Below are 17,016 nucleotides of genomic sequence, written 5' to 3' on the forward strand. Positions count from 1 at the left end.
TTTTTTTTTCCTTTTTTTTTTTTTTTTTTTTTTTTTGAGACAGGGTCTCACTATGTAGTTCAGACTGACCTGGAACTCACTATGTAGCTCAGGCTGGTCTCAAACTCACAGAAATACTCCTGCCTCAGCCTCCCGAGTGCTAGGATTACAGGCGTGTGCCACCACGCCTGGCTGCATTCCATTTCTTAAATAATAATCACAGTGAGGTTTTTTTTTTCCTTGTAGATGGGATTTTGACAATTCCTGACATAGAGTACCAATGTTCATGTATATGTTTAGTGCCTTTATTTTACATTGCTCTGGGCCAGGCAAAACTTTGGAAAAAGGACGAGGATATATGTTTCCTTTATGCTGGAGAACACATGAGTTCCTTGGAGATCAAATGTGAAGTTGGGCCAAGTTGTTTAACCTCACTGGGATTCCTTTGATCTGTGAAAGAGTTTCAGTGTAGAATCAACCTCTAACATGCTTGTTAGCAAAAACAGTTACTAAGAGGATTTCAGAGAGGCCGATTTGAGTGTGGGCCAGGCAGAATTCTGGAGTTGTGGAGTAGGTAGGTCTCAGGCTGGCTGTCAGAGTCTTGAGCAGTCTCTACTTAACACTGCCTAAGGTTACAGCAGTGATGTTCCTAGGGTTTGCCCTGTACAGAATCCATAGTTTAGGCATTTTTATTTTTCTCTATTTTTCTGCACTTGTGGCTTTTTTCTATCTAGATTATTATGACACTTAGAAACAAGAAAGAGGCTTTATAACCTCTTAATGTTGAAGAAGTGACTTGGTCAGCTGAAGAAACAAAATGCTCAGGGAGTTTATAATGATATTTTTGAAATGTTAACACAGTTTTAGTGACATTAACCTGCTGATACTATTTTAGATATTTTATCCCTAGGATTAAATATTTACCAGACATGTCAAATGTATATCATTAGCTGGAGCCTGGAGTTCATTTGCAAAAACCTTCAAAATTTTCCAAGTAAGATGTCTAAAACAGTTTGATTCAGATTTTGCACTTCAAAGTCAACTGCCACTTCTTCATTATTCCTTCTTGAGCTGAGCTGCCTGGGATCATGAATGCAAGCTGTTCCTGTGGAGTTGTGCTGTTGGAAGGCATTCTGTGACTCTTGTTCTGCAATGAGTAATTACCTATAAATACAAGCTGTAAAGAGCATTTTCATCTGATCTCGCTCAGTCATTTTGCATGGGTACTACAGCCAGCTTTTGTGCTTTATGGCTGAGGTTTGTACCTGCGTGAATGAATGAGATGCCTCAGAAAGTTAAGGAAGTGTTTTGAGTTACAGAACTGTAATGTAGATGAGAGATCCTACTGCTATTCTAGAAAAGGGAAACAGATTCTCCTTTTATTCTGAGACAGCCTATGAAATACGAGCAAGTGAAAGTGACATTCTTCCTGTGAGACGCACAGTGCACTTGAAACCCGATAGGATGGCTTCTTTTCTTTTCCAGTTACAGATTTTAGGTTGTGTTCTCCTGACCTGTAAGATAATTCCAGGGGCGCAGAGCAGATGACCATGATTTATATGTGCTATTCCATAGTTCAAACGCCCATGGTTGAAACCCTGGGGTGATTCTGCTGAGTGGGGATGTCCTCAGTGGAAACAGTGCTTAGGGGGCTCGTCAGAGGTGTGGGCTCCATGTCAAGCAGAGTAGAATATCAGGAAAGACTGGTCCTTCTTCACTTTTCCATTTTCCCATGGTATGTGATTCAGTCAAAGAAGTATATTCAGTTTAGAATGAAGGTTGATTCCAATGATTGACTGTGAGCAAACAGGCATTCCTAAGCCAGCAGACTGTACAAAAGCCCTCCCCTGAGGCCAGGCAGTACTTGCTCAGCACTGCCACCTATGGCTGCTTGCTAGCAGTGTCCATGCTGTCATGCTCCGTGTTGGACCTTGTTTCCTGGTGGTTGAGACCTTGAGAGAGAGCACACATAGACACGAGGATTGCTCTTTTGGATGTTCCTGAGGCTTCTGCAGAAATGTGGTCCTCCTGATGAGCCTCTAGTGTGTTACTAACTCACCTCACGTTTTTCAAAGCAGGGATTACCATGCATTAGTAGGTAGCGAGGGATTCAGTGGATCATCAAAAACATCAGAAAAGGGTGGAGAATAAGAGAAGTTATGTGCAGGTCAGGTGAAGAGGGTTAATATACAAGGGGTGGGTGATGCACACACATGGTGAATATTTAAATGTTTAAAACATGATAAAATACACATCATTGCCATGAATCCTCCTCAGAACCGCGCCCCCTTTCTTTAACCAAGCGTAGCCCATTGTTCTCGCCACTTTTTGAAGCAGTTCTGGAAGTCCTCTTTGGTGAATGTCTTGATGAAGTATGATGAAAAATAGAAGGAAAGCTGCTGCGCAGTGCCGTCTAGTGGAAAGGCGGGCTCGTAGGAACATAAAGCGTTGCCCTCAGCCACTTTATTCACCGGGTCTGGCCCCACTCGGTTTCTGGCTCTTCCCCACGTCGACTCCACACATCAAGGTGGTCACAACAGCTATTAAAGACACTCACGACGGAACTTCCAGAACTGCTTCAGAAAGTAGCAAGAATGATGGGATAAATGTGTCTGAAGCGAGGAGGAGTATTTTGAGGGAGATTAATGACAATGTACTGTAATGCATTTGAAAAAATTTAAACATTCACTATATTTTTCAGTCATACCTCTAATTTAATGAACTAAGAGCTTTTACTAGTTACACTGTGAATGTTTTTGCTGTGATGTGCAGCAAAAGCATTTAACCTGTCCTTAAGTTGGATGACAGTTAATTTGAATCCAACAAAGCGATTTTTCATATATTAGTGAGTTGGTTTTTTGAATATTTGACTATGTGTCAAGAACTATTTCAAACATTTTTCTTTATTCATTTCACAAATTTATGTGTTTATCCTCAAAACTCCGATGAAGGCTTACTTTGGAGAAAGACCCATAGATAGCCCAGTCCTTGCCCGTTGGGGTGCCAATCTCATAAGGGAGGTTGATGTACACAGTACACTTGCTGAGCAGGTAGGGGGATCACTGATGAGCTGAGGAATTCTGTTTGGATGAAAGGCAGATCACTTATTTTGAAAGTTAGATTGTTTGATTTGAAGGAAAATGTAGTCCTTGATAATGTTTCATGAGACATGTGAATTTCAGCTGTAGGAAAAAATGTATCATTGAGTACAGATTCTTAAAGCAGGTGATATCTTTACAAAATCAAATTCTGACAAACTGGGTGACTATATGTTCTACTTACTGTTGGTGGGAAGTTTGCATAAATTGGGCAATGCTGAAAGTCTAGAATTTCATTCTTTTGGATTTGCTTCTATAATGTTTATTTGTGATTTTATGTTCATAGGTGTGCCTTCTTCTTCCTGCTCTTCCTCTTCACTGGAAAATATGCTTTTGTTTAACAGTCCTTCTGTGGGCCCCGATGCTCCCAAGATAGAGGACTTGAAGTGGCATTCTGCATTCTTCAGGAAACAAATGGGTACTTCCTTGGTTCATTCGCTGAAAAAGCCCCATAAGCGAGATCCATTGCAGAGTAGCACTGGGAGCGAGGGCAAGATCCTGCTAAAGCAGCCGGACATGTGTGGCAGAAGGGAAGGGCTGGTGGTTCCAGAGAGCTTTCTGAGTTTTGAAAAGACTTTTGCCGAAGCGCGTCTCATATCAGCACAACAGAAAAATGGTGTGGTGATGCCAGACCATGGGAAAAGAAGAGACAATCGTTTTCATTGTGATCTCATTAAAGGAGACTTAAAAGATAAACCTTTTAAACAGAGTCACAAGCCTCTCAGGTCCACAGACGTGTCTCAGAGGCATCTGGACAACACAAGAGCTGCCACCTCCCCTGGAGTGGGGCAGTCAGCACCCGGCACCAGGAAGGAGATCGTGCCCAAGTGCAATGGCTCCCTAATCAAAGTAAACTATAATCAAACTGCAGTCAAAGTGCCTACAACACCTGCCAGCCCGGTGAAAAACTGGGGAGGATTCCGGATTCCAAAGAAGGGGGAGCGGCAGCAGCAGGGAGAGGTCCATGAGGGGGCCTGCCACCAGCACTCAGACTACCCATATTTGGGCTTAGGCCGAGTTCCAGCCAAGGAAAGGGCAAGAAGCAAATTAAAATCTGACAGCGAGAATGACGGGTATGTCCCTGATGCAGAAATGAGTGACTCAGAGAGTGAGGCATCGGAAAAGAAGTGCATGCACAGCAGCAGCACTATCAGCAGGAGGACAGACATCATCAGGAGAAGCATCTTGGCCTCTTGATACCAAGTGGGAGTGGCGCAGGAAGCTCGGGGGCTTGTGGGTGTGCTGGGGGAGAGCTCTGATATGGGAAAGCAGAAACACGTTATTCCTGAGATACACAAACACATTTACTTGCAATTCAAATTGAATTTTACCAGAGTCATTTATAAATCATTCTTATGAGAAGTTTGTGTTATTTGCAACTTGTTGTGGAAACAGAAGAGTAGATTGTAACTGTGAGACACTGCTAAGATTAGAACCTGGACTAAACACTAAAACAAGAATGAATTAAGTTTTTAAGAGGGTGAGGCTTAAAGAAGCCTCAGGAATTTTAATTACCCTCTGCATACTTCCCAAAGCACAAACTCTTTGGTTACCTGAACATACAGAATCAGATCTAATTCTGTATAGTGAATCAATGCCATTTATAGAAACCCTCATGTACCATTTATAGCCCATACACCTTGTTTTCTAGGACTGTGGTAGATCTTGAAATCATTTTGGCCCACAAGGCTGTTTTTGTTGCATTAATAGTATACAGGCAGCAGCTCTGAAGTTTCAGTAACACTAGGGAATTCATGTGTAAATACAGCAGTCAGGGAAGCAAGAATTTTAAAAAGGTCATTATTGGAAGAGCTGACAGGAAGAGGGCCGGGGTGGGGCCGCTGTACCTTGGTGACAAGGTCCCACTGCTAGAAGCCTGGGAGTGGGTAGTGGATGTAGGACTGGCAAAGGTGAAAGTGTTAGGAAAGTTTTCTCTTTGAGAATGGGCAGTTAGGGTCCAATTTTTCAAGTCCTGTTGACCTTCTTCCTTAACCACTGGTTCTTGGGCCAGCTTGGGATTTCCCTAGCCATTGCTGTTACCTGGCCTTCTGGCTTCTGACAGTACAATGGCTATTAAAGTTCAAGTGATGAACTCCGGACTTCCCAGAGCCAGCCACTAGTGCATATGTTGTTGAATCCGGGTTTCCATCATGAATGGATTCCTTATGAAAAAAGGAAAAAAAAGAAAAAACAAACAAAAAAAACCAACAAAAAAATAGATTATATTTTAAAACAATAGAAAGGCAATAAGTTGTGCTAAGTTCTTACTATTGACCAAGGTTATGCAGGAAAGAGACTAGAGTGTACCCTTGAAAATAGGTTTTCTGGAGTCAGAGTTTTAAACTCTTAATTTGTAACTTCGATTTTCTAATTGCAAATGGCAATAACTAGTAAGTTATCAGCAATAATAAATTTAGCATTAAATTTGAGTACAATGTTCTGTTTTTGCACTCACTGTAGTGTACATGTATTAAGACAGTGGATAGTGTTAAGGTCCTGTTAACTTTCTTTGGAATTCAGTGTAGTTGTGAATCAAACTTAAGGAAAGTTTAAATAGCAATGAGATTTAGAATTACGGACAATTGGAAGAAGCCCAGCTTCCCCTAAATTACCCTTCGGTTTGTTAATATCAGTATTCAGATTTCCGATTTATTTGTACATCTGTTTTCATGTGGCAGGGACATTGTTATACTTAATGAATACTGCTTTGAGTTCTGTAGTTAACTTTCAAGTCTTCCAGATGATTGTCAACAGAAACAAAAGGCTTATTGAATTCCATCTTGCTATGCAAGTTTTATCTGAGGATCAAGTAGTAGATCTGATGCATCCCCATTGTATGTATGACATTTCGAATCAAGTCTTACCTTTCAAGTACATTTAGTAGCTAATTCAGGGGAGGGGAAAGAATGACCCAGGTTTTTAGATTGACTATTTTTGAGCTATGGGACTCATTGTGAAAGAATGCAGTCCAGGTGAGCTTGTTGCTACAGATATTAGAAGGTTCTTCTGAATCCAGGTTGTACATTCACTTGTAGAGTAATTTAGATGTTTTTGCATATGAGCAAAAACCTTTTGCTGGATACAGGAGAAGGTTGGACTCTATCTACAGTTATCTTTTGATTATAGCAACAGCTCTGGGCAAGAGTAGAATTTATAGAAGGATAATTTGTGAAGCCATAGAAAATCTAAATTAATCTAGTAAGTATATGACCTCTCACCATTTATAAGAGGTATCAGATTCATTTGCACTATGAGGAATGCTAGTTTTGTGCAAAAATAATGCCTTACCTATTTTTTCCCCATGTTTAGGTTGAAAAGCTTTCAAATGTTCCAAGTTATGCTGAACCAAAAAACAAAAACAAAAACAAAAGACTCACAAAAAAAAAAAACCCATACAAAAACAAAACACAAAAAATAAAAGCCCACACTTTTTATTCCTGCTTCAAAATGCAAATGGTATAGAGCAAGGTTTCTTTGACGGGATAATGATAGCTTTGTAAGTTAGTTTCATGTCATGCTGGGAACTCTGTATGAGGTGGCCATAAGCAGCAACCAGCTCAACCTACCCTCTTGCATTCTATTAGTATGGAACCATTTGCTTTTTCTTTTTCTTTTTTTCATCTTTCCTTGTGCATCCTGACCAAGAAATATCTTTGATTATGATCAGTGTATTATGTCAAAATGTAGGCTAGTTAAAACTTTTGTAAAGTTGCCTGGAATGTCATTTGTTAGGTTATAAACTCAAAATCTAAATGAAGGGTTTTATGTGTTGTGTACAAATCAATTATTTTGAAATGGACAAACTTGTCATTACATTTGTAACCTTGTACAGAGGATTTTCACTATGTGCCTAGCTTGGTGTCCATTCAGCTAAAATTGAAAAAAAAAAGGTGCATGAAGAGTTAAAAATCAGAAATTAAACAAAGTATATGTAGAGATGACTATTTTATATTACATGACCCAATCCTGTATTTATTTCTATCCCCTTTTTGAAAGTATTTATAAAACTAGTTGAGGACAGCTGTATTTTTTTGTTGGAACTATTTAGTAGAATTTGTGCCTTTTGGTCTGTATGTGAATAAATGCTGTACATTTTGCAATACATTTTAAAGTGTCTTGAAATGTGCTTGTGCTAAACATTTAAAGGGTGTTATGTCCCAAGTCACTGTTTACTACGCATTTATTTAGGTCAGGAATGAGAACTGTATGTAGGGCACATACTAAGATTATGGAGGGGCACAGATATACCTGGGCTACTTTCTGGCTCTATAGTGTTAAGAGTTGGATTTTAGTCTTCCTCATCTGGAGTTTTTTCCAGAATACAAGTTGGGATCTGAAAACACCTAATTGTTGAAGCAACATAGACTTTTGGGTCAACTATAGTTTGCCAGCCACGTGACCCTGGCTAAGTTATTTAACCTTAAGAGCCTCAGTTTTCCCAACTAAAAAAAACGTAAGATCTTGGTGTCTTAGGTTGTTGTGTTTAAAGAAAGTTCAGAGTTCACAGAGAATATAGTAGGAAGTAAACGGTAGGCTTAAATTTCATCATTAGAAAGAAGTTACTGACTTTAAACATTGTTTTAACTAATGAGCCTTATGAGGTAAAAGTTGTTCTTGAATAATGTGAAGACCGTATTTACAAAATGCCTTAAAAATAATTTTGAGGACCAGGGATTTAGCTCAGTGGTTCCACCACCTGCCTCACAAGCACAAGGATCAGAGTTTGATCCCTGATACCAAAAAAGAAAAATTTTTTTTTGAGGCTGAGTTAGGAGGCCAGTAGGAGCTACAAAATAATACCCTGTCTGTCTCAACCTCCTCACCCCAAGAAAAATTTCAGAGTCCATTGAATGCTTTTGATCACAGAACAGAATATAAGGGCAAAGAAGAGAGCTTATGTATTTTCCTCAAAAAATACTTGTCTTAAGATCACAGCATTCAGCTGTGGCAGAACCAAGCCTAATTCTAATTTCTAGCTTTCAGTTTTCCTGCTGGAAAGAGTTTTTTAAGCACTACATGCAGAAATTACTCTATAGTGAAATGGCACCTTTCTGTCTGCTGGGGACAGCAAAATTGGTTGGCTTACACATTCTCACATAGATTATGATTAGTTGCCAGACAACAGGTAACATTCCTGCCTATAAATTTTTACAAAAATTTGGACAGTTTTTAAAACCATGAATTGTACATACCTTCTCTATTTCTCCTTTCTCCTTAGTGACTATCTGCTTTGTTGCTTGCTCTGAGCCAGACCCCAGAGAGAAATAACTTTCTTCCTACAAGGTCTTAAAGTTGAATAACCACAATAGTTCCCCAGGGAAATGAAGTCCCCAGGAGCCAAACGAAGAGCCTGTCATGGACAGTTTTGCAATCTGTGATGGGAAGTGTGGCCCCAGGGGCTCATCTTCATGTTTTAACTCAAATCTATTAGAAAATGGTTTCTACGTTTGAAACATTAGCCATCTGCAACGCACTTCACCATTAACTTCAGGGTTGAAATCTTCAGTATGATTTCCCTTTACAGCTCAGACTGCATTAGATGAGGTGTTCCAGTCCAAGGTAGAAGAGCTTTGATGGCCTGGTCATTGAAAAATGGGATAAAATTATCCCATCCATTTCCTTGACTTGGGCTGCTCTTGATGCTGCTGAGTTTGATATCTGTGCTTCAACCTTCCTGAATGGACTGCTTTGGGGCATTACTTCTTGGATTAGAGGTGCCTGAGGGTTTGAGAGAATGCCATCCAAGCCTGAAACCCGGGAGTGGTCTACTCTACTTCCTGCTGCCTCCTATGGTCTCTTCCGTTTGCTCAGTCCTGCTGGCACCTGCCTCTTCACTCAGCTCAGCCTTATTTTTCGCCTCTCATCTGGTTTCCTTGACTCAAACGGTGCCGAAATTAATGCCTCCTCTCCTTAGCTGCAACTTTGCCAATATGCTCTCCACAGTGATAACTTCTGAAACAAAAACTGGTTTTGTTGGGCCAGGGATTTAGCTCAGTGGTTCCACCGCCTGCCTCACAAGAACCTGAGTTTGATCCCTGGTAACCTACCTCCAGCCCCCCAAAAGTTTTAAAAACTGATTTTATTTTTCTATATAGGTTTTCATGGGAATCATCTGACATCAATAACTAAAGAGGGCTTATCAAGTGGGAGACTGGTTTGATTTTAGGTGTATTAATCTGTTTAACACATGATGCCACTGTTATCTCCAATTTGCAGGAAACTGAAGCACAGAGAAGTTAAATGATCTGCTCAAAGTTGGTTAAGTGGCAGAGTTGGGGGGTCAATCCTAGGCAGTGTCTGAGATTGAGCCCCCAGGCCCGCTGCCCCTCAAAATGTAAAAATAATCCAACAGAGCAGTTCACATGTTTTTGAATATACTGATGTCTACACATAGGAACTCTTTAGTTCAATGAATTCTATCCAGTGAAGCTAATAACTTCGGCTCAGAACATTATGTTAACATACTGAAGGCCATGAATATAACTTGATAGTAGTGTGGTCTGTTGTAGAGGAGTATGGTCCCTTATTCTAGGGAGAATGGAGGTAATTTAGTAACATACATTTATGTAACATACACTTAATTACAGGTAAAATATATGCCTGTATAATCAAATTATGTAAAAACAGACTTCCAATTAGGCTTAATTTTTCACATTTTATTAATTTATTATTTATTTATTTATTTTTTGGTACCAGGGATAGAACTCAGGACCTTGCACTTATGAGGCAGGCACAGAGCCACTGTGCTACATCCTTGGTTCTTGTTTTCACATTTTAAATTGAAGCTGTGCAAAGCCCTCAAGTCAAGCACAAAGTATAATAAATCCAGTTAATTTTTACAAATAAATGAGCAATTTAAAATTAAGCAGTGAAGATAAAAACACTGCATACTGTCATTCCTACTTTTTTCTTTTTGAGACAGGGTTTCACTATGAATTCTGGGTGGCCTTGAATTCACTATGTAGGCTGGCCTTGAACTTGTGGCAATCCTCCTGTCTCAGCCTTCAGAGTGGTGGGATTACTGGCATGGGTGCCACCATGCTCGGCTTGTACCATTACTCCTAATGTCACCAGGATGCCCTGATATTTCACTGCTTGGCTTGTATATGGCTGAGTTTTAAGTAGTACATGTATTTATTTTTTGGTACCAGGGATGGAATTCAGGCCCTTGTGCTTGTGAGGCAGGTGGTGGGACCACTGAGCTAAATCCCTGGCCCTACTAGTACATTTATTAATAGTTATAGCTTAATTACCCACTTATCTGGCTGATGGCTCTAATTTCAACATTATTACCAATGTAAAACAGTTTCTTCGCAAAGCAAATGTTTTCCTATAGTGTTTCTTTCCAGTGCATAGCAGCCTAAAAAGACTTCCTTTTCTCATCAGTTTGGCTTTGCTCCTGCTTAATTCCAATTGCTGGAGCTCTTTTTATTTATTTATTTTTTATATCAAATGCTTCTGCTCTTTGGTTCAACTAATTCCAATACCTTTCAAACATCATACTTTAAAACACTATGTTTTGTACAAGAAAAGAAATAAGAGCAGGGGATTTAGCTCAGTGCTGCTGCCGCCTGCCTCACAAGTGGAAGTTCAATCTGCAGTGCAAAAACAAACCAACAAAGAAACAAATTAGCCTCTTTACAATTACTAACTATATTTAACATATATTGATTTTTATTTAGATTAACATTAGTGAAACTCATCACTCAAAGAATATGCAAACTTTCAAAAGAAGTATCTATAATTTACTTATTATTATACTTTATACTACTTATATTTAGGTTACAACCACTTCCTTTTCTTCATTTGAAAATTCTCAAATGCCACTGGATATGATTTTTTTTTCTCTCTAGGACATTTTCCAAGTGTATATGTAACTTGACAACTCTTTGGATTAGGGTCAGAGAGCAAAACAGACAAACATACAAACAAAAACATAAACCTGGTACAAACAACTTAAGACTGAAGAGGCTCACAGCTCAGACTTGCTACACGGTTGGAGAATGGAAAAGTGGAAGTAGAATTCTTCCAAATCCTCGTTTCCATTTTCCATCAAGGGCATCGATCCCTGAACTGAAAAGGACAGACTAGATGCTGGAAAAGTCGCCTAATGTGTGACACTCTCTAGCAGTTTATGTGAGTTCAAGACTCCTGACCCAGATGAAATTCCATCCTGGGCTTCGCCAAGAACCCAATCAATGTCAGCAAATAGGAGGGGTGGTGAAAGTGTGGATTCTGCAGATGGTAAAGAAACACTGCTGCACAGGAGAAGGAACTGTGGTACCGAGTAGATCTGGTTGGACCCATCTGTGCCACTTACCAGCTCTGTGACTCTGGGCACATCATTTAGCTTTTACCGTACTTTACAGCTTTGGAAAGGAAATGATAATAGTTACCTGGCAGGGGTGTTGGAGCCCTTGACACATTCTCAACAATACATATTAATACAGATCAGCATGTTAATCATAGATCCAGGGAGATTGTCTAAAGGATTCTTTTGGGTATTGTAGGAATGTGATTATAACTTTCATTCTCTTTTATCCTCTGGAATAGATTTCATAAAAGGAGCTACTGGCCTCAAATTTTTAATCTCCACAGATCTAAGTAATAATGGTTTTCCTTATATATCAATGACAATACACTCTGATTCCTTATTTGAAAAAGGGACTTGCTGCCCTTGAAAAAATATTAAACGAAAATTTCTATGATGCCTTATCAAACTGAAGGTTCTCATAAACATGTAAAGAGCATGCAACAACTACTAGGATGTTATGTGGAATAAATGTTAGGAGTTTTCCTCTTGGACAGGATTACTAGATTAGGCCTCGGGAATATGAGTAGTATGGTGCAAATAAGGCTGGGTCTTTCTTATGTTCTTAGGATAGGTCCCAATCCTAACCTACTGGATTATGACACAGGCCACATTAAAAACAGGCTAAATGACTCTAGCAGACAGGTGCTCATTTGTTACAAAGTAAGGGAACTGGGGTGGTAGGAGTTAAGAAACTCTGCACTCAGAGTCCTCCTCATCTTTTCAGAGATTTGCCTAACAATAAGAGTAGCATGTTTATCAAATCTGTAGATGGCATTCACTGCAAATCAGAAATTGTTTGGGATGCAAGACATACAGTAAACCAAATAAGACAGACTTGGTCCCTATGCTCAGGACTAACAAGCTAGATGACAGAATTAGGAGCTAAAATGACCCCAGATATATAAAGATGAGTGCCGTTTCTGGGGCAAAGGTTTAGCTTAGTAAAAAACCTTTGAAAAAGAAAAGAAGTTTTGTCAACAATATACTCAATATCTGTCAAAGAGTAATCCCAAAATTCATAAAATAACATTTTTAAGTTACATTAATGGAGGTATAGACGTTAGAACAATAATTCTCATGTTTTCTCTTTAGGGCATGTTTGTGAGGTTTTCTGATCTCGAACACTGATCAGACGTATCATATATGTACATTTTTGTGAATCACTGGCTATAAGTGTCGCTCAGCATACTTTCTTAGACAACTTGTCACAATCTCCTTAGGGTGGGGGAAGGGTACAGTCTAAGGCAGATCTATTCCCTCGAGAGCCGAAAACACTGTCCCCCTACACGGAGGCGAGGATCCCTCACCCTCTTCCCATCCTCTGTCACCATCTAGAACATGGGAATTAATGTTACTGACTGAGCATAGTTCCCTGAGACCAGTGACTGGTCAAGCAGAACTCAAAACGGAGTCCTCTGAGAAAATGAAGATGTTTACTAAGCACGGGGGGGGGCACACTATTTTCACAAAGCTTAAAATTGCCATTGAAATATGGTTTAGACTTACTTTGTAGCACAGTATGGAACTAAGGCAGGGAGACACTATAGTTCACTATAAGGAAGGATTTTCTAATGGTCAAAGTTGTTGGGAACCATGGAAATCAGGATAGAGAGTCCTCAAAAAAACTAAAAGTAGAAATTCCATTTGGCCCAGCTATACCTCTTCTAGGTAACTTCCTAAAAAAGTTAAAGACATCATATGACAGGGATCCATGTGTACCCTTGTTTTTCAGCAGCACAATTTGTAACAGCTAAACTATGGAAGTGGCCCTATACGCCCACCAAAAACTGAGTGGATAGAGAAACGTGACACATGTCACGCATGCACACACAGAGTACTATGCAGCTCTCAGGAAGAATAAACCTGAGTCATTCATAGGAAAAGTCTGTAGGCTGCACCTTGAGACCATAATGTTACATGGAGTAAATCAGAGAAAGTTAAATACTGCATACTTATCTTATATGAGAAGTGCAAAGTATAAAGAATTCAAAGAGCAAAACAAAACAGATAGTAAACGGAGATAAGACTGTGGAGATAGGAAAAGGATTTATGGAAGGGGTGAGATGGGAGGGGAGGAAGGAGAGGGAAAATAAAAATTAAGATGTGAGTGCAGGGCTGGGGATTTAGCTCAGTGGCACTGCACCTGCCCAACAAATGCAAGGTCCTGAGTTTGTTTGATCCCCGTACCAGGGGGGTAAAAAAAAAAAGAGATGTGAATGTCCCACACCATTTCCCCAAGATCCCCAAGATGAATGTAATAATTGTGCGTTATAAACATATATAGTGTTGCCTTGGTTCATGAACTCAGTTCTCAATTCTCTCCACAATTCTGGGTGCAAACTGAACTGGACAAGAACCAAATTTCCCCATAAAGTCAACATTGAACCTAACCTCTGAATTTGATTTGGTTCTCATCTAACTCGGTTTGCAACCAGAATCATGGAAAAAAAATCAAGTTTGTGAACCGGTACCAGTAAGAAAAAAAAAAAGCCGTCAGAAAAAGAATTAGGCCATCTTGAGAGGAAGTGAGCTGCCTCTTAGTGAATTTCAAAAGCTATTCACAATATCAAAAGTAATTTGTGTCGGGGATTTAGCTCAGCGACACTGTGCCTGCCTTGCAAGTGCAAGGTCCTGAGTGTGATCCCCAGTAATTTGCTACTAAAAACAAAATACTTCACTTTAAGAATATGTATTTAAAAATAAATTAGAGCAGATTCAAGTTATCCCTGATGTCATTCTCCCTTGCTTACATTCCAATATACTTTCCAAGCAGAGCAGAAGAGATAAGAGGGGTCAAGGCACATACAGTGGGCTCATCTGTGGGAACGTGGGGCCCTCGGGAATGTTTGGTGGTAAATTCCTGGCCTAGGAGTTGCTAGTGCTGTAAAAAAAAGAATTACTTTTAAGAAACTTCCATCCTATGATTTCTATTACTGAAACACTACATATTTAGTTTTCTTCTTTATATACATACAAAGAGCATTAGTATTAGCACAAAAGCTGTATATATTTTGGAAAGGGACAGATTTTATTTTATTTACTTTTTTGGTACCCGGGATCAAACTCCGGACCTTGCACTTGAGAGGCAGGCACAGTGCCACTGAGCTAAACCCCTGGCCCGGGACAGATTTTGTACATAACGTCAGAATACTACAGTCAGCGTCCTCCTTTGTCTGTACATCCGTGTGCATATATACACATTTTTAGGTAAATAAAGCAAATTCAATTATTTTTGAGAAACTTTTTGCAAAAAAGCTCATTACAGATTTATTAGTCTGCAAAAAATGATAAAACACATTATGTTTAAAAAACAAATTTATAGTAAAACGTTTCTTGCTCTGATTTGTCCAAGAATTGCTCTGGCAAGATGGCGCAGCTATGGAATCTTCAGTATCACTGAATAAAGGCCCAGTGGTTGCTAATGTTGTCCCATACTTGGGCAGTTACAGTTCCCACACCAGAGGAGAAATCAGAAGATTACTGCTGGGCCCAATGCGCATATTTTTAGACAGAAGAAAGAAGAGGCAGTCATATCTCCTTTCTTTCTCAGGGAGATATAATAAAGACAAATAAATAAAATGAACTAGCTGCACTGTCCTCAATTTCAGATTTATATAATTCCTTTTTTCTTTCTTACTCATTTCCCATCTTCTACAGCACAGTTCACAGAACAGTACTGCCTTTGTTAATGAAGTTAAGAGTGAAGTGTTAAAAACTTACCATTTTTACATTAGAAATTATTAACTAATAAACTTTTCTGAGAGGAAAATTACCGGCATGGCTCATATCGAGATGTCCCCCAAAGCCACATGCACTCATAGGTGAGGCTTCTGGGAGGTGACTGGGTCATGGGTGTGTAGTACTGGCTTAGCCCACTGTGACGCTGGAGGTGAAGCCTGGTGGGAGGTCACTGTGGGGGTGGCCTGGAAGGGAACAGTATATACACAACTCGGCCCGCTTGATGGCCTGCAGCTTCCTGCTTGCCACGCTGCACTGCCTCAGAGCCAGCTGCCTATGGACCGAAACCTCTACAGACCGGGAGCCAAAAGAAATCTTTCCTCCTTTAACTTGTGGGTGTCGGGTATTGTGTCCCAGCAATGAGATAACCATCATTTTCAGTTCTTCAAATTCACAGAGGTAGTACGGAAGGCATATTAGCTGCATACTATGGAGTGTATTTGTCTCTTGGAGAATGCCTAGGTATTAAAGAGGGGAGCCAACTGGAAAGGAGGTGATTAATATTAGAATGGAAAAAGGAACACTAATTATTTCAATAGGTATCTCTCATTTTCCTCAAAGAATACATATAAAATGACAACAGGTATATGAATAGATGCTCTACATCAGTAATTATCAGAAAATTGCAAATAAAAAAAACCACAAAGATGGATCATCTCATGCTTTTTAGGAAAGCTCTTATTTAAAAAAGGATAAGGCATTTTAGAGATACTGTGGAGAAACTGGAACCCTTCTATACTGTTGATGGAATCACTGGAAAACACATGGAAGGTTACCCAAAGCGTAGAAAGTAAAGCTATTATACAAATCCAGAAATCCTACTATTCTATGCTCAAGAATTGCAATCAGTTTTCATCAATGATTCATGTTCATTTTCAGCACTATTGACAACAGCCAATGTGTGGGAGCAATAAATATGTCCACCAGTGAATGGATAAAGAAAACGTGATGCACAGATACCACGGAATATTATTTAGCTTTAAAAAGGGTGGAAATTCTGTCATGTGTTACAATGTGGACTTACAAAAATGATGTCATACTGAGCAAAATTGGCCAGTAGCAGAAGGATGAATCCTACCCGATTCCACTGACACGATGCATCTAAAATAGTCAACTTCTCAGAAGCAGAAAGTAGAATGGCAGCTGCCAGGGGTGGGCAGGGGGGAAATGGTGAGCTGCTGAGGAAAGGGCAAAGTCTCCATTGTGCAAGATGAATAATCTCTGCTGTTCTGCTGTGCAACATTGTGCCCAAGTTGACAATATTATATGGTACACTTAAAATTTCTTCAGGGTAGATTTCATGTGGAGTGCTCTTTCCTCAATAAAGTAAAATTATGACATTGTTTAAAGAGGCAATGGTAACAAAATAGAAACACCTAATGATAATGTTTGTTGTGATTTTGGAACACTGGAAAGAATTACTTTTACTTTGTACATTTTTGTATAAGTCAGTTTTAATTTTTTTTTAATCATTAGCACTTTTTCAATAAAGAAATATACTAGGGGATGAGGAGGAGGCAAGAACTGTGGGGCGTCATTTATAGGAAATAAATTAATGAGGCAATTTTCTTCAAGGTGAAGAATAAAATTATCTCCAAGGATTGCTTTCAGTTGTAACACAATAAATTTTGTTGCCAAAAAAAAAAAAACAAAACTATATTAAAAAGCCACTGTGATGAAAACAGCATGGTACTGGCAAAGAAATAGGCCTGAGGATCAGTGGAACAGACTGGAAGACACAAAAACAAATGCAGATGTACTCAGCTACCTCATCTTTGACAAAGGAGCTGACCATCCTCAGTGGAGGAAAGATAGCCTCTTTAATAAATGGTGTTGGAAAAACTGGATGTCAACCTGCCACAGATTAAAATTAGACCCTTATCTTTC

The 17,016-nt window shown here is 39.4% G+C and overlaps 1 protein-coding gene across 5 annotated transcripts in view; it reads left to right on the plus strand.

The window, feature by feature from the left end:
• Jade1 (jade family PHD finger 1) overlaps window positions 1-7,194 on the plus strand; it is a 59,471-nt gene extending 52,277 nt beyond the window's left edge. For 4 of the 5 annotated variants that reach the window (XM_010618869.2, XM_010618870.2, XM_010618871.3 and 1 more), the window contains exon 11: window positions 3,364-7,193. In XM_010618869.2, coding sequence (XP_010617171.1) covers window positions 3,364-4,274 — 911 coding nt within the window. In that variant the 3' untranslated portion in view covers window positions 4,275-7,193. Of the gene's footprint in view, window positions 1-3,363 lie in introns of all 5 variants that reach the window. The other variant, XM_010618872.2, reaches the window with a different exon arrangement.
• Window positions 7,195-17,016: the final 9,822 nt, after the last annotated feature.

This window comes from Fukomys damarensis, unplaced genomic scaffold (assembly GCF_012274545.1).
Source record: "Fukomys damarensis isolate Sample0158 unplaced genomic scaffold, DMR_v1.0_HiC HiC_scaffold_38, whole genome shotgun sequence".
NCBI lineage: Eukaryota > Metazoa > Chordata > Mammalia > Rodentia > Bathyergidae > Fukomys > Fukomys damarensis.